This window comes from Solea solea, chromosome 3 (genome assembly GCF_958295425.1).
Source record: "Solea solea chromosome 3, fSolSol10.1, whole genome shotgun sequence".
NCBI lineage: Eukaryota > Metazoa > Chordata > Actinopteri > Pleuronectiformes > Soleidae > Solea > Solea solea.
The window spans coordinates 29,074,281-29,096,471 of NC_081136.1; the positions used below are offsets into that span (position 1 = coordinate 29,074,281).

The following is a 22,191-nucleotide window of genomic DNA, read 5'->3' on the forward strand; positions in this document are numbered from 1 at the left end:
ATGTTCTCTGATGCTAAAAAAGGGACCTTCCTCCTCAGTGTTTTAATTGGCTGCTCCACACAGTTGTAGTGGCAGCGCCCTCTGCTGACAAAAAAGAATGCAGCTGTAGTGAGAAGGAGACTTGATTCATTCTTAATTCTTACATAATTTAACACTGTATTATGAGAACCGATTGTGAGGAAGAATCATTACATGTGGACAGTAATAGCTAAATATAGGACATTTGGGACATCATTAACTGACTGAAATCTGACCATGTGAGTTTCAGCTCCAGAATTGCTGTTGGTTTTTAATCTTCCTGGATGAAGTGAGGGATTAATACAGCTGCCACAGTTCTTGACCTTTTCCCCACACAGGAAACTCATCACTGACACAGGATTTTTTTTTTTTTTTGTCTTCTATTCTTCTCAGCGATATGGATTTTCCATTCCACCTTTTTTTTTTTTACCTAAACATCATCATTTTTCAGTCCACAATGTGTTTTTTAATCATCTAATAACTGCTTTAAGACATGGAGATAGATTATTTATTAATTTTTTTAGTGTCAGTACTTATTTTATCTCATGTCCTACATTTTATCCAATGTCCTGTGCCTGTGTGTTTTGAGTGTTTGCACCACTGAGTGCCAATAAAGGCAATTCTCATTCCTGGTTGAAAGGGGTGTAAAATGATGAGAATTTCATACAGTGTTAATAGTGACCAAAATGATCATGGTTATCGGAATACCGCGGTATTGTCAAAAATATGTTCTAAATGTTGAACAAACACTGATAAACTGATACATTGAGATGATTTCAATTTAAATAGATTTATTATATATTAAAGCAGACTCAAAATCCATAACATTAACAAAACACTGCAAAATAAACATTAAATATGGTTTAAAATAAAAAAAATGGTGATCACAGTGAAGAAAAACAACTTTGAGTAAGAGTATTGGGGCCCACGTGTAAAAAAATAAATAAATAAAACAATTAAAATCAGAATTCTGACTATTTTCAGGCTAAACCCCCCCCCCCCCCCCCAAAAAAAAATTTAAGAAAAAAGAAGAAAAGAAAACCGCATGAATTCTGAGATTTAATTCAGAATTCCAACTTTTTTCCTCAGAATTCCGACTTTTCATTTTTTAAATAGTTTTTTTTTTTTTACATAAAATAGCAAAAAGAAGAAGTTATTTTTAGCCGTTTGTTGCTTTTTCAAACTGTCTAACGCGTCCACATTTCTCTGTCTCCACAGTTTGAGATCGTCTCCCAGCACCTGGTGTTTGCCAACTGCATCCCACTCATTCTCAAGTTCTTCAACCAGAATATCATGTCCTATATCAGTGCCAAAAACAGGTAGGACAGTTCTTCTCCTGCACCATTGATGTCTCTGAATAACGTTGTTACTCTCACACAGATAAATACAGAATTGTGAATGCTTTATTTATTTCTGAGTACCCTCAACTAAAATGGTTCAAAACAAGGTATCAAAGAATTATGGATGTGACTGGCTGGTTCAACATTAGCTGCCTTTTTAGATGGTGGCACAGCAGATGGCTTCACAGCAGCAGTGTGATCGCAGGAAACTCAGGTGTGGAAGAAAATAATAATGATAATGAGTTTTCACTGAGAGGAGAGTTTTTTTCTGAAGGTGACGGGATTGAACCAATCTGCTAATCTCATGTGAATAGTGAGGCAAGTTTATTTACAGAAGCGTACTTTCCACACACAAAAGCAGAAATACAGGAACAGAGTTGTAAGAAATCCAAGAAAGTACGATCCATGCGTGTTAAAAATTTCAATCTTAAAAGCGTAAAAGAAGTAATAAATGAATAAACAAGTCAAAATATGAGGTTAGGTTTAAAAAATATACAGATAGAATGAATACAAGATATTAAAAAAAAAGTTTTAAAATTGAACCAAGACTGTTAAAAAAATGTAAAAGCACCATCAAATAAAAAAAGGTTTCAGCCGACAATGGCCGACTTCCTGTTGAGTTGTGGCCACGGTTACGGTCAACTTTTTTGTTCGTCTTTTCGGGACATTCGGTGGAACTAAATTTTGCCTCTGCCTTCACCTAAGGGGGTGCTATAGAGCCCTTGAGCAACGCACAGGTCCAGGAACTATGCCAATATTTTGCTTTTTCGCCAGACCTGACCTCCATGCACGTTAACCCCTCAAAAATGACCGCAATGACACGGAATATTAGAATAATATTAATAATAATAATATTAATCTGAAGGAAAACTATAGGTTCCACTTTATGTTGTGTTTTCACTGCAGCATCTGTGTGCTGGACTTTCCCCACTGTGTGGTGCACGAGATGCCCGAGCTGACGGCTGAGAGCTTGGTGAGTTAAATACACCCGCAGGTTGAGCCTGAAGGCCGTCATCCAAATGTCTTCACAACCTCTTTGCACATCCTTTCAGGAAGCAGGAGACAACAACCAATTCTGCTGGAGGAATCTGTTCTCGTGTATCAACCTGCTGAGAATCCTCAACAAGCTGACCAAGTGGAAACACTCCAGGACCATGGTGAGTGACAGCAAAAGCCTCAGCACGCGATCATGTTTGATAAAGATAACATTAGACCAGACGGACCTTGTGTGTGACCCATCAGCATCTGACTGTACACAACAGGTCACAAACTTGCCTTTGATCCATCACTAATAGATAATCTTACTAAGAACCAGATAAGGTTCTTGTGAAGAGAAAAGGTTTCTGGTTAATCTGGAAGAAGGTTCCCACATCACGTAAGGGCCCGACACCCAATGGGATGAAAAGCATTCAGGTAATCAGAAACAATAATTAGTCATGTAAAGCATTCCCAGAGACTGAGTCGGACCCACAGATGGGCTGTGGGAGATCTGTGGGATATCAAAACATTTCCCATCGTTTTACTTAATATTTATTAAATAAGTTGGGTTACATTTTTCAAACCGATACTTCTTAGAAATCTCTGTTTTATCAGAAATGTTATGTAATGTTATGTAAGTCACAAATGTTCTTTAAAAAGTGGGACCCGGTTCAAAAAGTTTGGAAATAATCTTGCACTCCAGATAGATGGATAGATATTATATGCTCATGTAAAGCGGATCTCCAATAACACATATAAGGACTTTAAAAGTAAACATAAATAAATAAATGCCTTAAAAGCTGTCGAATAAGAACAAAATAACACCTTCATTCACACTGAGAAGGTGATCTTGTCAGTATTGTTACTGACAATGCTGTTTCTGTGTGTACAACATTGTGCTGTAAGCAGTGTCTGCACTTTATATTGTCTTTGTTAGACTGTGTGTGCACTTTATGGAGTCGTGTCCTCACCGTGTTTTATGAAGCACCTCGGTTCAAGAGATTTGCTGTTTTGCTTCACTGTGTACTGACATACGTACAATAAACCTCCTCCTACTACTACAACTACTACTACTACTACTCTTTCTTCATGTTCCCTTAATAGATGTTGGTGGTGTTCAAGTCTGCCCCCATCCTGAAGCGAGCTCTGAAGGTGAAGCAGGCCATGATGCAGCTTACGTTCTCAAGCTGCTTAAGATTCAGACCAAGTACCTGGGTCGTCAGTGGAGGAAGAGCAACATGAAGACCATGTCGGCCATTTACCAAAAAGTCCGCCACAGGCTCAATGATGACTGGGCCTATGGAAACGGTAAAAACAACTTCTGAAACAGTTCACTTTGAGTTGAAATGAGCTCGTAAATAACTGTTTTGGTATAATTCTCAGACCAAAATTAGTGTGCCACAGTTGAGTTTTTTTCATTTTCAACTTTTTTAGGGACTTTTTTTTCATTATTATTGTTTAAATATCATGTTACTGGGCAAAGAACTATATTTGGTAAATTCCGCAGACATCAGAACTGTGCGTTACTGCCAGATATTAGAAACGTGGAGGCCTACAACGCACGAAACTTCAAAAAGTACGGCCTCATGGCTCCGTCTTCTCCTGCATCTACTGTAATATCTCAAAAACTAATGATGGCAAGTTGATGAATCAATCAGGTGTGTTGCAGCAGGGACCAGGATTGAGAAGCACTGTACTAATATCTTCTATTATGTCTTAAAATAATGTTCCTTTCACTTTATTTGTGTTTTTCCAGTATATTTTAATATACTCTTTTTGTATTTGAATTTTTTTGTTACCACAGATGGGCAAGGAAACATATGGTATCTTTATGGACCTTGATGAACCTTCAAGTCTTCCAATAACACTTTTTAAATTAAACATTTTAATTTAAAAAGTATTTCAATGAGTGCATTGTAAAGGTTAAACCTACAAGTTGGCATTTATATTCAAGTAATATACCCAAGTACAACCATTTTAAAAACATATTAAATAGTTTATATATTAAACTAATGATATTGTCAAATAGGTCAAGAACTGGTTTTCTGGCAGTGAGTAAAGAGTAAATGAAGGCCCCGTGTTCATGTACTTTTTTATTCCTTCCATCGTCAGTGAGGTATTTAAATGTGTCTTTGATAATCTGCAGTTTATAATCGGGTCACAGGGCGTTCTCCTTGTGCTCTAACTCAATTTAACCTCTCAGAATTTCATAAATGAAGTGGTCATGGCGATAATTAGTCCCTGTGGTTCTCCTCTAGTCTCACACACACACACACACACACACAGACAGAGCTCATTAACAGAACAAAGACGACTGCCTGATAATTTCAGGTTAATAAATGCTAACCGTATAATTCATGGTGGGTGTGCACGCGTGTGTAACTGTGTGTATGGGCAATTGTATATGCCAGGAGACACTGGAAAACTGGGCTCTGTTGCCATAGCAACAAAGTGTCTGTATGGGGGGGGGGGGGGGGGGGGGGGGGGGGGGGGGTCTTTTTCAGGGTCACGGTCCCTTACAAGAGAGCAAGTGGTCTGTCACTGTGGGTGTGAGATGAATAGAAGAAAAATATTGTATGTCACTGATCCATGTTTTTATTTATTTAAAGGTTTAGTGCATAACAAGCTTCTACTGTAATGAGTAGTATATGGGTGCAAAGCTTTATTCCTCTGCTTTCCGGTATCCATCCATCCATCTTCTACCGCTTTATCCTCCACATGGGGGGGGGGAGTTGAGCAAAGGCAGCGTTCCCCCGTTCCTGCAGATTTTCTTAGACATGGCAGGCATCACATCATCAACAACAACACTTGCTACGTCTTCAGCATAGCTCAGCTCAGTGTCAGACCTACCTACCGTCAAGCCTTAACATGATGCATATAGAGTGTGAGTCCTACATACGGCAACTAAAAACAGTTTATTTTTTATTTTTAAAGCAGTCACACACTTCTATTTCTGCCAAGAAACCGTCCTAAACATCACACACTTTGAGTTCTTTAAGTTTAGGAATGAGTAAATGCTTTCCCCTCTCGCCCAGATATTGACAGCACGGCCCTGGGACTTCCAGGCAGAGGAGTGCGCGCTGCGCGAGTGCATCGAGAGTTCAACAGCCGCCGCTACGACAAGAACAAGAATGGAGAGTTCGCGCCCGTGGACAACTGCCTGCAGAGCGTGCTGGGCCAGCGCGTGGAGCTGCCCGAGGACTTCCACTACAGCTATGAGATGTGGCTGGAGAGGAGGTGTTCTCACAGCCCATTCAGTGGGAGGGGCTGCTGCAGAACCCGTGATGTAGGAGGAGATGGGGCAGAGAGGGAGTGAGGGGGGGTGGACAAGCAGAGGAGAGGTAACACACATGAGCATGTCAGATTGGTTTTAGGGGCGTGATGTTAATGCAAAAATGGAGCCAGTGGAAGGAAGGAGGACGGTGAGAAAAGAGACTGGATTTGGAGAAGTCTCCTCTTGGGCCATGCAGTGAAGAGAGGATACAGAAAAGATGGGAGTTCAGCACAATTACATGCCACACATGCACAAACAGGCGATGCTAACATGTGCCTATGACAACTGTGAACACACATGTACGGGACTGGTAAGAACAGAGGTAGCACTTCATAACGAAACACCTGATATCGCTGTAGCAGGAGGCTGTCGTGGCCATTTATACCCCCCTCATGTTACACAACAACAGAACAGTTTGTACTGTGTGTCCTTTATAAAACGTTGGTGCTGTTATTTTGTTAATTTGTATGTGTGTGGTTCAAAATGGGTTTTTTTTTTAAAGAAAAGATGTACATTTTTTATAATTTTTGATCAGTTTATGCCTTTTTTAAGATTTCGGAGTTTCTTGGTGATGGATTTGAACGTTTTTCTTGTGTATTTTCTAGAGGAAAGAGGCCTTTTGGAAGCAAAACCACCACAGGGTCTTTTTTGATAGTCCCAAATATAAACATTGGAGCTATTTCCTCCACAAAAAAAAGGCACCAAAAAAGAAATATACCAGGTGTTCGTGTGGTTGTCTGTAAATGTGGCGTTTACGCACAGGAAGGAGAAATGGGGCACAAAGACAAACAGAAACTGCTTGAAGAAACTGCATTTTGCTGAAGCTTGTTGTTACATCATCTGATCGCTTCTAAAACTGAAAACTTTAAAACAGACTCCTTGTCATTCCACAAAAAAATCAGGATTTTTGACTTCAAATCAAAGAGAATCAAATGCGTCCTCCAGGTTTCATTCATGTTCACGTAGGGCTGAGCAATTTAGGAGAATTAAATATATTTTTTGACAGCTATTGCTATTGCAATTTGAGTTGCAATGTCTTTTTTTTTTTTTTTTTTTTTTTGAAGTTAAGGTTCAGTTTAAAATGAGATCAAATGAAAAAAAACACTACCTTCTTCTCTTGAAGGATGAGCTCTTTATTGTCAAGAAAGAACAATCAAAAATAGAATAGGTTAAATTGCCAGCTTTTGCAATTTGCTGACTTAATTATTTCAGATTGCAGTTTTGATTAATTGATAACGATGAATTGTTCAGCCCTATGTTAAAGAATAATTCGCCGATTCGCATTGACCTTTGTATTACTAGAATAGGAGGTAGTATTTTTGCAAAATTGTGCTTCCCAAGTATTTCTCCAGGGGAAACTGAGGTTGGGAAGTAACAATTTTTCATAAATACTACCTCTATTCTAGTAATACAAAGCTAAATGTATTCCTTGAACATTTCAAATCTCAGCAGAGATCAGAGTAGAGAGTGTTGGTAGGTTAATGGTGACTCCCTGCTTCAGTCCGCTGATCAACTTGACAACAGCACAACACATTGTCAACCGCTCCGCTCGCTTGAAAGAAAATCATGGTTGTAACAGGGAAAAAATGGTGTTTCATTTTGTTGTTACTTCACTTCCAACGCTGAGAGTGTTTCTACTGAAGAGCACAAACAAGCACAGAGAACAAAAAGCACCATCATCTCTTTCTTCGCGTCACTGATTCGATCGTTATCGACTCACCTACAGGTGTCAGGAGCTTTGTACAGAACAATAATTTTGACTCTTAGTCTTCTTCTCTGTGGGGATGTGCATGTCCACCATTTTGTTTCAAGCGCCTGCTCACACTTTAATATACGGAATGTCCTTTTTTGTTTAATGCTGTTTCCAGCTCAATTACAAGTGTATGTTGTTGTTTGTTTTTTATTCTAAAAGTCACAGTTTTCTGTAGTACAAGGGATTTTTGTTTTTCAGGAAGTTTGAAAGGTGTGGAAATATTATATTATATTCTCAGGTTTATGGAGATAATATATTGCAACAGTTTTAAAAGCTTCCTTCTCACCATCTAGCTCACGCCTCGTGGCGATGGATACACGCGTCTGTCGTCACATTCTTATAATAAAACACCTCAAGCACTCAACGTCAACTGCAAAGGCTGCACGCCACTAAACACAATAACCCGTGCATTCATGTCAGTTGCATTTCAAGTGCAGATGTATTTTTTTGTATCTTGTGCCAAATTTCAGTGCCATTTTCTCGTTTTATTTAAACGTTGTTGCCTCTTTGGTCCTATTTATTTTCTTCATTTTTATTTTTATGATTTGAATCGCCACTAAAAGTTTGCAATACAGAAATGTTATTTTCTACCAGGGGAAAATTGTACAATCAATCAATGTTTCCTTGTGTCTGTTACAGTACTTACAGTACCAGGAGTGTTTAGCATTGTATGGGTGTTACATCAGTATATATATATATATATATATATATATATATAAGTGTGTGTTTTTGTCATTGCACACATTAACATGTATCTATTTAGTGTATAGACAAAATACTCAGTGCTGACTTTGTTCAGGGGGGTATGTGCAATCGCAGATCCATAGAGGCATTATGAAATAGAATGACAGATTTCAATATCAGAGATACTTATTAAACAATGTTAAAGAAATGTGGTTTGTTTGTGAAGGAATTTTTAGTGGAGGAAGCCGTGCATGTGGGTTATCGTGGGTGGTAGAGTACACACACACACACACGCACGCACACTGAAGGTCAAACTGACCGCCCACTCACATCACATCACACACTTCCTCCGGCCAGGTTTACTCCAACAGGGTACATCTGTCGCAGATGTGAATGTGAGCATATGTCCCTCTGCGATTGGTTGGCAGTGTGTGTGTGTGTGTGAGTGTGTGTGAGATCAGGGGAAAAGAAGCTCTACTTATTTTATTCAGATTAGAATAATCTGTAAGAAAGCAAAGAAAAAATGTGCAATTAAAAAAAAACCCAGTTTATTTCAAATTTGTGCAGCTTGTAATGTAGCTCACGACGACATGAAAGCAAGAACATGGGTATATCCGTCTGCTCACTACACAGTAAATGCATCACGTGAAGAAGGAATTCAGTACAACACAAGACATAAACACGCTGTAGCATGATTTCCCTAAGAAGTGTGCTGCATTTTCAGGCCCAGAGCTGCTTTGCCGTGAAAATCTCCCATCCAAACCCGTCCTTGTGAGTCCGTGTAAACGCCTTTTCCCTCCAACCTAGAAGCACAACGTCAGTTAGGACATCGCAAAACTCAAAAACAAACAGGCAAATATGCTATGAAAAAATACATCACAACGTTGAATTAGACATTTGACTATTGCTTAACCCTGCAGATATACCACCAAGACATTTCATTGGAATATATATGTCATATTACATCTTAATATGACATATATTCCATATATATGTCACCATCTGATTGTTAAAAGCTCTCAATTAGTCTGTTTACTGGAACTTGACAGGCAGTGGTGTGCATAGATGGGAAGAAGGGGCAATTGATCACAAAAAAAAAGTGATCCTATAAGATGCCCTTGCCCTGGTCATTAAAGAGCCCTAATCTGGAGGGGGGGTTGGGCTGGGCTACATTATAACCATGTAAAAACATCACATAAAAAGTCCTTTGAATACCTGTTGTTACAAAAGTGGCCTTTGTAAGAAGAGCCATCTGGGAAGGTGTATGTTCCTGTGCCGTGGTACATGTTGTCATTGAATTCTCCTTCATAGCGAGCACCGGAGAGATGCTGCAGGGTCCCTCTGCCACACATCTGGTGTTTGTGGGTGACGAGCATAGAGAGTGACAGAGCATGACGTATGACTAACCACAGAGGGAGCACAACCACCTGGGCTGTAATTATGTTTACATTCATCCACAAGCCATGTGAACATGTTTATACCTTGTCCTCCTGCCACACTCCTGTGTATATGATCCCATTTGCTGAGGTGTGTTTGCCGACACCTTTCCTCACCATTGCTCCTGATGCACACCTGCCACACCCCCCCTCTGTGGGCGAAGGAGAAGTTGTCACAGTCTTGTGTAAATACAGAAAAAATATGATTCACTTCGTCGGTTATTATTACTCACCGTATTTGTCACCATTTGGAAAGATGTAGGACACTTTTGTCAGAGCTTCCTCTGCAAACACAAAGTATTTCAAATTCAAGCATCTATATAGACAAGTGAAAATTCTGCTTTATATTTATATATTATATATATGTATATATATATATATATATACATAGATATGTATATAAATTAAAGTAAAACAAAATAATGTGTTTTTTATGTACGTGTACTTACAGTATATCTTTGTATAGACCAAACCACTTAGAAACCACAGGAAGTGAGGACATTATGCCACAGTTAATACATTAAAATTTTAAGGGATAGAAGTTTAGGTTTAAGTTATTATATCTAAGATATCTGTACAAGCGTGTGTGAACATGTGTGTACTGAGCTGTGACAACACATTTTGATTCAAACCTACCAGTGAGGACATTTTTGACTGGTCCTTACCACTTTAAAAGTCTTTTTGAGGGTCTAGATGTAGTTTTAAGGTTAGGGTTAGAGGTAGAGGTTTATGTCAAGGTTAGATTATTATAGATTAGGGTAAAGGGCTAGGGAATGTTCAATAAGAATGCTGTACAAGCATGTGTGTGTGTGTTCCAGGTATTACTCATGTTGTGGGGACCTAAATCTGTTTATTCAGTCACATTATGGGGACTTGTCTTCCTTATAGGGACAAAAAGTAAGTCCCCATAGTGTGAATTCTTACATTTTACAGTGAATACATGTTGTATAGTTAGGATGAGGTTAGAGTTAGGGTGAAGCCAGAAGAGTAAGTCTCAAGGAAATGAATGTAAGTCAATGTAATGTCCTCTGAAGCCATGGAAAACAGACTGTGAGTGTGAGAGAAATCAAGTCTTCAGATTCAGAGCCCCCACCTGACATCTTCAACAGCTTCCAGTCGTTTACTTCAAGTGTTGTTGAAGTAACACAAGCTATTGTTGATTTAACTATAATATAAAATGTTCATTTCAGGGCAGAAAATGTCCATTAAATGCTGAGTTTGATGTTTTACAGCTGATGTTCTGTTGTCTCTTCTTGGCCTTCCTTTGTCTCTGATGAGGGATCACACCGTTGACTTTGGTCCACGCGCAGTACAGATCAAAGGCAGGTGCCGAACCTTAATTTTCAGTGGTCCATAAAAAAAGAAAGTAAAAGACAAATATTTCAAAAATTCAATTGTTTTGCATTAATTAACCTACTCAAAAGACGCACTCCACTTACTGTGTTGTAGTAGCAGCTCGACACTAAACACTGTTACCATGGTTACGGCTAAGGGCGCTCGTAAACACGACCTTGTTTAATACCATTTCTACGTGCCGTAATATGCTCCCCTGTCGTAAAAGGTACACTTTTTTCTTGTCGTCCAATAACATTAAATACTTGTGATAGTGTGCTTATGTGTGTTTGCATAACAGTGAAAATAGAATGTTTTAAGCATGTGGCATTCTGCCTGGGAGCGTTCACTTTGCGTACCCGCTATGCTGGAACGCTAGGGGGCGCTTTTCACGGCGGGGCTGCGTATTACTGCGCAACCCCGGAACAAGAATCAACATGAATTTGCACCAATGACAGAGCTGCAGGCTGCCGGTGCGGATCACATACAGCTGTGAGTGAACTTTCTCCGTCTACCTTTATCTTTTATCGGTTACACAAAACCTCAATACATGTTTTTTATGTGGAATCCGTATGTATTTGACCCTGTCGACGTGACCTGGGAGGACATACGCCGTTCAAACTAAGCTAACGCTAACGTTTATCATCAACATTTCAGAGTGAGCCTGCTAGCTTGTTGTCTAGCTAAAGTTTTGGTGCTTGATAGTGACTGATATATTATACTAATATATTATATCAGTATAATATATCAGTCCCGACGACATGCGACCTTATTCCCAGTACGAGTAGTGAGCTGTTCTTTCGTGACTTGTTGATAAAACGCCCTGTGAGGCAGTCGACCGTGTTGTTATGCTTAGGCTGCCGGTTTGCGTGTTCAGTGTGATTGTATAATTGTAGCCACCAGCGCTGTGTGTGTGTGTGTATTGCTCACACATGAATTGAAGTGTTATAACGAGCCACCTCACAGTTCTGTGCCACTCTCACTCGGTTCACTGCAGTGGATGTTGTTCAATCGTTTACTGCAGTAACTCGCAGCTCCATCATACATACTCACAGGAATGAGAGGATACACCACCTTATGCCTCTCTTCACAGATTGTTGCTGCTGGCTATGAAAAGACACTGAAACCACGTGAGTATTTAATTGTATTTGTACTGTATTTGTATTTTTAATGTACACTTGTATGGGATGCGACAGTATTTCATATTATCAAAATAGGTAAATTTTCTGTTTTAGTATAGTAGTAAATGGCGAAATCGTTAGTGTTGTTAAAGTGGGGATTTGAATATGTTGTCAAGTGCCCCAACATCGTCCTGGTGATTTATTTTGAAGTACCACAAGGAGGAACCTGAATCTTTTCAGTCCACAAAGGTGGTGGCCTCCAAAGACTTTTGTACTATACTGTATGTCTAAATGTTGTTTTTGAACATGAAACATTGCAACGATGCTTTTGCAATGTAATATGTTAAATATTTTGGCAACACAATACATTGGTTGGTATTTTTAGTAAAATATTTTTGTAACATTTCAATATTTTGTAACATGATGTGTGCACATTTTCTGAAGGTTTATATGTGCAACCCAAAAGACAGTATATTATAAACACAGGGCTCTGCTTATTTACATTTAAGAATCTAAAAACAACGATATTTCTAGAATTATTGCAAAAATATCCCAAATCGCAATTGTTTTGTCAGGATAATTGTGACTTGAAATGTATGTATTGTCCCATTAGTCATACTTGGCTCTCTCTGGGGCGTTTTTCATAATTCAATTGCTTTAAAACATCGTTTATCTGATCAAAATCCCCATGCATGTTTTCATAGAAAAATGAATGCAAGGAGAAGAGGAGGGAAGCCAAACAGAGGAGGGGGGAAATTTAACAAACCAAGAGGAGGTGGCGGAGGCGGCGGCGGAGGTGGTGGAGGCGGGCGCATGAAAGGAGGAGGAACTAGTCGATGGGATGATGAGGATGACTTCAGCCTTGATTTTGGACCCTCTCGTTCCAGCAGGTATACCTATACTGTGGCGGACATAATTACCAAATTATTCCAATCTATTATTGATTCAATCCCCTTACCTTTGTGTTTTTTGTTTCCATTCTACCTGTCTGGTTTGTCTGTAGATCTGGCAGAGGGCAAGGTCGTGGGGGCAGTCATACTGGGGGCAGTCATACTGGGGGCAGGGGTCGAGGTAGAGAGAGGGGAGGTAGGAGTCAGCAACCTCTTCCTTCTCAGAAAAGAGGTGGCAAGGTTTTACCAAGTTCTCTGGCGAGAATCAGATCATCCCCAAAGTCGGTGGATTTCAACATCCGGGAGGCGAGCTCTATACCTATGCAGAAGATCTTCATGACTAATGAGAACCAAAAACAACTTGTGGAGCTACTGCGTGATCTGCAGACTGAGGATCTTTATGAGTAAGTATGTCTTAGTCTCTCCAGGTTAGACTGAAGGCTGTTTAAAAATGTTAATATTAATGTTATAAAATGGCTGTTTCAGATTATGTATTTTCCCCCCTATTTCAAGTCCACCTGATCTTACACCAGTCCTCTTTCTCTCAGTGAATCTGGTTCAGATCATGCAGACGGAGAGGAAGAGGAGGAGGAATATGATGAGTTGGATCACAGAGAAGATGGTCAGTTTTGGGTCACTAATGATGAGCCGGTGGAGAGAGCAGAAAGCCCGTCATATGAGCCCGAGTCTGATGATGAACGACCTTCCCCTGAACCTGTCATCTCCTTATTTGCAATAGGCAAACTCTGCAGGTGATAAGTCTTTTCTGTCATTGCAGATGTTGGATATTGAAGCCTTTAGCAGTTGTCCTTTTAAAAATGAATCTTTGTTGTTATGCCTTAGAAATAAGTTTGACATGAATTTACGTTGTTGTCTCCCTCTCAGTTTGCTAATATTTTCTGTTCGTAGGTATGGATTTGACAGGGAGCGTGGTAAGCTGGCACTGGTGTCTAGTGGAGGAGATTTTGGAACAACTTTGGAACAGCTCCTCCACCAAGTTTTTAGTGAGCGTTTCGGCCTGAAAGCAGTTTCTCCTGATGGACTTGGGGGACTGCCTATGGATGAGTGTTTGAGTCAGAGGCAGGAGGAGGCTCTGGCTCTAACTGCCATTTTTGGTGATCGCTTCAATGAGCGTATTGCTAATACAGTGTGGACAATAACCCTGGACCCCTCATTCATGGCGGCCAGCAGTGGTACACATGAAGTTGATAGTAGAGGTGGTGGAGGGTCTGTTGACATCCGTGATGTCTGCAAATTCTTCTTGAAAGGACAAGGCTGCCGCTTCGGGAACAGGTGTAAATTTAAACACCAGCTTCCCACCAAAGGCAGGTCTGGAGCTGGTTCCCCTGACCTGAATGGCCCGAGCAACCCCGGATTTAGTAGTTACTCTCCTCCCGAGTATGAAGTAGAGGTGCGTTTCCCCAAAGGAAATCGATACCCATTTCAGGCACCAATAGTTGCCTTCAGCACCAACGATGAATCTTTTGGAGCTGCAGGGCGGCTCAGTGTGACTGAGAGATTATTTGAAGAGGCATTCAATGCAGCAAAGAGCAGCGAACCTGTTGTCTATACTCTGGTCACCTTGTGCGAGGATGAAAATGTCATGAAAGAACTGCTGGCTGTCGGTCACCACAAATACAGCACGCCACCACCTGTTGTGGTGGTACCTCCACCCCCTGCTGCCATAGTCAAGAGTAAGAATGTGAAGAGTAAAGTATCGGAGGAAAGAAGGAGTAGTAGTACTACAAGTAGTAATCAGACTAACAGCAGAAGGACTGCTTCATCCAACAACCAAAGACCCACTGATTGTGAGTCCAAAATACTTAAATGTTCATTTATTTATTGTCGGTCTTCCTCAATTTCATGAGTTTATGTGTATTAAACCAGCCGTTTCTGTTTTTCAAGTGAAAGAGCCGAGCGAGGCAGAGGAGCTGGATGAGAGGGAGGGAGATCGAGAACATGAAGCTGTTCTTGTTCATAATGAGAGTTATGTCAGTCAGAGGAAGATGGTAAATAGGTACAATGTAAAGACAGAAAACTCACTGCAAGAAAACCGCAAGCTGTGTCGAGACTTCCAAAAGAAAAGGGTAAGAAGAGAAGTTGTGCTTTACTTTCTTTTTTCCTAGACGACATAATCAAGTGTTTTAATGTTGTATTTTGATGGTGTGTTGCTCTTTCCTCTTCCTCTTTATTTTCATCCAGTCATCAAAGCTTTTCCTGTCCATGCTGGAGCAGAGGAAAAGTCTGCCGGCTTGGCAAGAAAAAGACCACATCCTTGACCAGTTGGAGCAATGTCAGATGCTGGTGATCAGCGGGATGACAGGGTGGGTCCCTCATAGGAATACCAAGTATTTGCAATTTCAAAGTCTAAATAAAATAGGGGGAAATTTTGCAAACTTGCTTTGCTTTGATTTAAAGCTGTAGTTACTTTTTGTTTTGTTTTTTCTTTTGCTGCTGAGGTTATTAGTCTGCCCTCTGTTTGGAACAGTAACACTATTTGCAGCTTCTATCTGCCAATAAGCTCTGGCTAGCAATGCCAGACCAGATTGTTTGTGTGTATACAGCAGCAGTGCAGGGTCAGGCAGGGCAAAACATTCATTCTGTCAAACTGCTGAATAACTCTTATTTCTTTCCATTTTTTCTGAGCATTAGCATTTACTTGTGAAACTTTTATTGCGTACTTCTCTGTATTTTTAGTCATACTCAAAGCCTCGCTTTGCTAGCGCAGTGTGGCTGTTGCCTCTAAAACTGTTTAAAAACAGATAGTCGTGTGGAGCTGATATGCTTAATGAGATTGGCTTAAGTTAAGTGTGAAGGTTTTAAGGAAAAGTAAAACCAAGGATTTATTTCTTAAAAATAACAAAACCTGCTCTGAGCATCTGTAGAATTATCTTGTTTATTTTTTCTTTACTTCTCTACAGGTGTGGTAAGACCACTCAGATCCCTCAGTTCATTCTGGATGCCTCATTACGTGGCTCAGCAGAGCAAGTCGCAAACATAATCTGTACCCAGCCACGCCGCATATCTGCCATTTCCGTGGCTCAGAGAGTTGCAAAGGAGCGTGCAGAGAGTCTTGGCAACTCTGTAGGATACCAGATCCGTCTGGAGAGTGTCAGGGTATGAGCACAATCAGCATAATCTATCAGCCGTTAAGTCTTAAGTTCTGGGAAAGTGAACAGAAAATGAATAAAACAGTTGTGATGAATAAATAATGACTGCTCTTCTCTGTCAGTCATCTGCCACCAGACTTCTGTACTGCACTGTAGGCGTGTTACTGAGGAGACTGGAGAGTGAGACAGACCTCAAAGGCGTCACACACATCATTGTGGATGAGGTGCACGAGCGCACAGAGGAAAGGTGAGACTGTGCAGAATGTGTACAAGAGTGTTTCAGTAAATGATAAATATTGATCAGTGATTGACTTAATAATCAAAATGAATACATAACCAATTGATTGTTGTAGGACTTGTGTGTGACTATGTTGCACTTAAATGACTTCTCTGTTTGTAATGACATTTTTATCAGTGATTTCCTGCTGTTGGTGCTCAAAGACCTGACTGAGCAGAGACCAGACCTGAAGATTATTCTCATGAGTGCGACACTGAATGCCAACCTCTTTTCTGAATATTTTTACAACTGTCCTTCTGTCCATATACCAGGTAAAAAAATTGCATTATACTCTTCCCATGTCATTTGGAATTTTGACTTTTTCACGCTCATTGAAATTGTGTTCCAGGGCGGACCTTTCCTGTCGACCAGTTTTTTCTTGAAGATGCTATTGGTAAAACTGGGTATGTTTTTTCAATCAAAACGTCTTTGTACTTTTCTTGAAATTTTCTGTTTCTTGTACTATCTTGATTTTTAAAATTTATTTTTGTAACATTTGTTTTCCCAGCTACGTCATTGACGATGGCAGTCCGTACTTGCGCTCAGGGAAACAGAATTCTTCCTCCACGGGTGGACGAACAAGCAAGGTACAGCCGAGGGACATGGAGGATGATTCGTCTAATGACGGGTGGAACTTCTCGTCTTTCTGCAAGAAGGACTTTATCAAAGACTCGATCCCAGACCAGCAGCTCAGCCTGCAGGATCTCACAATCAGATACAAAGGTCCAAAGAGTCGATTACTGAAAGTATCATAATGTGCTTCTGGATCAAAGAAACTGCTGCTACATAGCTGTGCATTCATTTCACACTTTGACTTGTTGTTCAGATACAAAGAAGTCCGTGTTAAAGACCCTTGCTGCAATGGACCTGGACAAGATCAACATGGACCTGGTGGAGAACCTGCTGGAGTGGATTGTAGATGGAAAACATAACTACCCTCCAGGTGAGACCCACACACACATATTCATAGCCTTGTCTCAGTGACTGCGGTGAATCTTATGAACCTCTGCCGTGTTTCTGCCTCCAGGGGCGGTGCTGGTGTTTCTGCCCGGCCTGGCTGAGATCAAGATGCTCTATGAACAGCTCCAGTCCAACAGACTGTTCAACAACAGGGGCGCAAGCAGGTCTGTGCCTTTTTAAGACATGCGTCTACATTTTACAATGTATATTACATCATTCATATTGAGGTGAATGGGAAGGTGAATTTTAGATTTTATTCTGATATTTTCCTGCAAATTTCACGCAAAGCAAAACCTGGAATTAAGACAGTGGGTTGGCAACATCATTTTTATATTAACAATTTCAATGTTAACACCATGGTGTAAAATTATTTATTTTGAAGTATTATCTATGTTTTGTAACATATTAGGAGTTTTCCATAATGATAAGTGTTTTAGATAACTCCTGCAATCACCCCTCTATAACCCAAACATGTTGGAACTATGGTGGAATACACACACCTACAAAAATGGTCATTGTGTTGTTAGTTAAAGTTCCCATAGATACAGCTGTTTCAAGTATTATTTATATGGTTTGTAAAATTTAACATCATATTCATATGAGATAGTAAGTTGTTCTTTGTTTTTGCCGAGTAATCTTTAACTTTAAACCACACAAACAGCTGTAGAAACATGGAGGGGAAAGATTGTAGCCTCCATAAAACAAAGTTGTTTAAGTACATATGAAAGGCTAATTCTAAGCCTATGAAAACCACACCATCTTTATTTTAAACTGAATACTCAACAAACACACTTTTTTTTTTAATTCAATTTAAACACTGGACCTTTAAACAAAGTAGGAAATTAACACTAGCCATTTGTCAAATGTTAATATCCTCGAGTGTTCATCCCCACCTCAGGTGTGTGGTGTACCCACTTCACTCATCTCTGTCCAATGAGGAGCAGGAGGCAGTTTTCAGTCGTCCCCCGGAGGGCGTCACAAAAATCATCATTTCCACCAACATTGCAGAAACATCTGTCACCATCGATGACGTGGTATATGTCATCGACTCTGGCAAAATGAAGGAGAAAGGGTAACTCAATGTTTGGCTCATGTGAACAGTTGCTCTGCCGATGATTTTGACGACAGGTGTGAGTTATACGACATTTTCTCATTTAGGTATGATGCATCTAAGAGCATGGAGAGCCTGGAGGAATCGTGGGTGTCTCGGGCCAACGCGGTGCAGAGGAAAGGACGAGCGGGGCGCGTGGCCTCGGGGGTCTGCTTCCACCTCTTCACCAGCCACTGCTTCCAACACCAGCTGGCTCAGCAGCAGCTGCCTGAGATCCAGAGAGTGCCTCTGGAGCAGCTCTGCCTGCGGTAAATCCATCTGTTTGGTCTTTGTACCTTACTGCTGTCGTCTCTGTGAAAGCCAATAATAGAGTTTTGTGTATGACAAGGGTATTAGGATCCGTGACTGGAAATACTGCACGAGAATATGTCCAGGGCTTGTCGGCTTGGGATTTGTCTAATCCTGCTGTACCTGTGATACCTGTCAGGCAAATTCAAAGCAGCTGTTTATCATGTTAGTATTTACAATCACTTTCTCTCTCTCTCTCTCTCTGACAGAATCAAAATCCTGGAGGTGTTCACTGAGCAAAATTTGGAGTCGGTTATCTCTCGGCTCATCGAACCCCCAGCTATGGGAAGCTTGGACGCAGCCAAACAGCGCCTGCAGGAACTGGGAGCTCTAACTGATGAAGAGAGCCTGACCACGCTGGGCTACCACCTGGCCGCCCTGCCCGTCGACGTGCGCATCGGGAAGCTCATGCTGTTCGGAGCCATCTTCCGCTGCCTCGACCCATCGCTCACCATCGCTGCCAGTCTGGCCCTCAAATCACCATTTGTAAGGAAACCAAGAAGCAATGTTTATTTATTGTTAACACAAACATGATTTCCTGATCAGCTACGTTACAGCAACATGTTTATCAACTGAAGAGTAAAGCTGCTGAACTACATATGTAATAGACCTGAATGTGTCTGAAATTGTTTCTATATTTTGTCGTTTGTTTTCCAGGTGTCTCCCTGGGATAAGCGAGAGGAAGCCAATGACAAGAAACTTGCCTTTGCAGGGAACAATAGCGATCATGTTGCTTTGTTAAATGCATATAAGGTAGGTTACTGGGGTTATCCGTGTGGACAAATAACACAAAGACAATGCTGACCGAGCTTTTTCAATTTGATGTATTTTCCCTGTGCTGCAGGGATGGTGCCGTGCGGCAAGGAATGGTTACAAGGCCAGTTCTGTTTACTGCAGAGAAAACTTCCTGTCCTGGCGAGCATTACAGGTCAGCCGGTATAAATGTGTAATGTGGTTTCTGTAGAACTCTTGTTCAGCACAGTAGTGTGTATTTATTTACAGTATGTCAATGTTGATGTATTGTAGACTACAGCGTTGACGTTGTACCCTAAGATTCACAACAAAATGGCTGCCGTTAATCTACAACCCTAAGTTTGATTGTGTGTAATTATTTGTGTAACGTGTGCTGTGATGCTTGTAGGAGATTGCCAGTCTGAAGAGGCAGTTTGCTGAACTGCTGTCTGACATTGGCTTCATCAAGGAAGGACTAAGGGCCAGGGTGATAGAGCGCATGTCGTCTAATGGCACTGACGGTGTTCTAGAGGCTACTGGCCCTGAGGTAACACACACACAGACACACACATACATTTTCTAGTATTTGTGTTGAAAAGAAAATTTGATGATTTACAACGTTTATGCCCACACTTTCTAGGGGAACTTGAACTCAGAAAACCTTCGTCTGATGTCCGCCATGCTGTGTGCTGCCCTCTATCCCAATGTGGTCCAGGTAGATATTCAGTCCGACTGTTGTTTTAATGGAAAAACTGAAATTCTGTAATATTCCTGGCTTGACTTAACGCTCCTGTGTTTGATGCTGTGATGTAGGTACTAGAGCCACAAGGGCATTACCAGATGACCAGCACAGGGGCAATGAAGATGCAACCTAAGGCCAACGAGCTGCGCTTCATGACCAAGAACGATGGCGGTGTTTACATACACCCCTCATCTGTTAACTATAAGGTGAGACGGAAAAGCCCAGATGGGGCGATGTGTACAAAGAAATGATGTAAAGACAAACAAACCCTGTGACTGTTGTCGTTGGTGTTCCAGGTTCGTCACTATGGAAGCTCCTACCTGGTTTACCACGAGAAGGTGAAAACAAGCCGCGTCTTCATCAGGGACTGCAGCATGGTGTCCGTTTACCCGCTTGTGCTATTTGGAGGTGGTCAGGTCAACGTGCAGATGCACAAGGGAGAGTTCATCATCAGCTTGGATGATGGATGGATCCGATTTGCTGCTTCTTCTCATCAGGTCAGAGAAAACATGTACATTTATTGCAGTAACAAGTCTGACTGTACAGATGCATTATGCAAATTAATGCTCTACTCTAGTTGTTAATTTTGTGGCAGTGGCTGCAAAAAAATCAATGTTTGAGTGCTGATAAATGTAAAACAAAAAAACTGATGCAGATCAAGTGGAAGTGACGTGTGGCACTGGTCTCTAGTGACGTGTGGCACTGGTCTCTAGTCCAGATTGTGTTCATGCAGATCAGCAATGTAATCACGTTAGCATACAACATTTTTTTTAAAAAAATGTTGTATGCTTGTTACGCACCAATGACACCAGAGCAAATTCCTTGTATGTGCAAATCATACTTGGCAATAAAGCTCTTCTGATTCTGATTCCGATTCTGATTCCGGGTTATCCTTATACCACCTCCATATGTGGGTTCTGTAACGGAGGACACCCGTTCTGACCCGCACTGAGTGTGATATGCACATCATCCAGGAAGGATGTTAGAAGCAGGTCTGAATGGTCTTGGGGTCGTGGCCAAAACTGAGGGATGATGAGAAAAGTTTAAAAATATAGTTTTAATGAATAGTCAGAGATTAGAAACTACTGTATATGGCTTGTGAACATGCATATTAACTTAGCTCTGTGAATATGATGTCTGTTTAACCCAGGTGGCCGAGTTGGTGAAGGAGCTGCGCTGGGAGCTGGACCAGCTGCTTGAGGACAAGATCAGAAACCCGAGTATGGACCTGTGCAACTGTCCCCGTGGCTCCCGCATTATCCGCATGATCGTCCACCTCATCTCTACAGAGTAACTCTGTCCTAAATAAACCCTTTTGTCCCTATTTTCAATCTCAAGGGCTTTAATGCATAGATGTCCTCCTTTCCTACAGCTCTACACATTAAAAAAACATGAATGAGGTTAACAATTTAATTGTACTGTAAAGAATGAGCCACACCACCCTGCTTTCACCTGGCACTTTACTCAAAGTATCAGTTTACACCAAGCTTTTATTGTGCTGCTGCTCAGGAGGCTTATCAAGCAAAGTCTGCCTTGAAAGAAACAAATCTATGCAGGTGATCAACAAACCTCCATCTTTTGATACCCAGAGAAATGGAAAAGCTCTTGTTTTTGATATTATACTGTATATGCAGTAAATTGACACACACTCAAATACAATTTGTGAACTGTGCACTTCTATTGTAGGTTGTGTCTTGCTCGCAACTGAAAATGTTTTTGTGTCCATATTGGACTTGCTCTTACAGAAACTGTGCTTTTTATGTTTGTGGATATTTATTGATTATGCATGAATGATACACACGAGAGCTTTTGCATGAGACTCAGTCGTTTTACATTTACTGAATGTATTTAAATGTTTACGGCAATGACAAAACTACACTTTTACAATATGAATGCAAGAGCTTTTTAAATCATTATGTTGACAAGTGATGACTTCTACTGCAAACTGCATTCAAAACAAAAAAAATAAAGTTATGACTTCAAAAGACCTTTTTTCCACTGCTTTTACCTTTTTGTCTTGCATTTAAAAACCTGCTGTGTTGTGGATGCATAGGAATATACAGGCTTTTGGAAGGCCAACCCACTCATTCATGAGCAAGTCTTGTCCGTCGCTATGACAACAGGACAAAAACAAAACAAATAGGG

The 22,191-nt window shown here is 40.7% G+C and overlaps 2 protein-coding genes across 2 annotated transcripts; one reads left to right on the top strand and one right to left on the bottom strand.

Annotated features, from left to right (window-relative positions):
* Nucleotides 1–8,573: 8,573 nt before the first annotated feature.
* Nucleotides 8,574–11,183, bottom strand: morn2 (MORN repeat containing 2). Its single transcript, XM_058624470.1, has 6 exons — nucleotides 10,923–11,183; nucleotides 10,577–10,818; nucleotides 9,717–9,767; nucleotides 9,529–9,635; nucleotides 9,263–9,399; nucleotides 8,574–8,850 (listed from the first exon to the last, which is right to left on the bottom strand). The coding sequence occupies exons 2-6, from the start codon at nucleotides 10,581–10,583 to the stop codon at nucleotides 8,748–8,750; spliced, it is 405 nt and encodes a 134-aa protein (XP_058480453.1). The 5' UTR covers nucleotides 10,584–10,818; nucleotides 10,923–11,183; the 3' UTR covers nucleotides 8,574–8,747.
* A 1,564-nt stretch (nucleotides 11,184–12,747) lies between these two features.
* Nucleotides 12,748–21,370, top strand: dhx57 (DEAH (Asp-Glu-Ala-Asp/His) box polypeptide 57). The gene is made up of 23 exons (XM_058624468.1): nucleotides 12,748–12,826; nucleotides 12,940–13,230; nucleotides 13,375–13,578; nucleotides 13,736–14,634; nucleotides 14,732–14,913; nucleotides 15,029–15,150; nucleotides 15,748–15,943; nucleotides 16,059–16,183; nucleotides 16,352–16,485; nucleotides 16,563–16,617; nucleotides 16,722–16,936; nucleotides 17,040–17,156; nucleotides 17,241–17,337; nucleotides 18,072–18,245; nucleotides 18,332–18,532; nucleotides 18,782–19,058; nucleotides 19,230–19,325; nucleotides 19,417–19,500; nucleotides 19,714–19,851; nucleotides 19,945–20,019; nucleotides 20,118–20,252; nucleotides 20,343–20,543; nucleotides 21,197–21,370. Exons 1-23 carry the CDS (start codon nucleotides 12,750–12,752, stop codon nucleotides 21,338–21,340), a joined length of 4,239 nt encoding a protein of 1,412 aa, XP_058480451.1. The 5' UTR covers nucleotides 12,748–12,749; the 3' UTR covers nucleotides 21,341–21,370.
* Nucleotides 21,371–22,191: the final 821 nt, after the last annotated feature.

Excerpts from the sequence above, each read along its gene's own strand:
- morn2 (XM_058624470.1), bottom strand. Across the intron at positions 9,636-9,716 it reads TCCAAATGGTGACAAATACG|AGGGGGGGTGTGGCAGGTGT; the intron begins GTGAGTAATAAT and ends CTTCGCCCACAG. Across the intron at positions 9,400-9,528 it reads GAGTGTGGCAGGAGGACAAG|ATGTGTGGCAGAGGGACCCT; the intron begins GTATAAACATGT and ends CACAAACACCAG.
- dhx57 (XM_058624468.1), top strand. The coding sequence starts at position 12,750 with ATGAAAGGAGGAGGAACTAGTCGATGGGATGATGAGGATGACTTCAGC. Across the intron at positions 16,184-16,351 it reads CACGAGCGCACAGAGGAAAG|TGATTTCCTGCTGTTGGTGC; the intron begins GTGAGACTGTGC and ends CATTTTTATCAG. Across the intron at positions 19,501-19,713 it reads TGTCCTGGCGAGCATTACAG|GAGATTGCCAGTCTGAAGAG; the intron begins GTCAGCCGGTAT and ends TGATGCTTGTAG.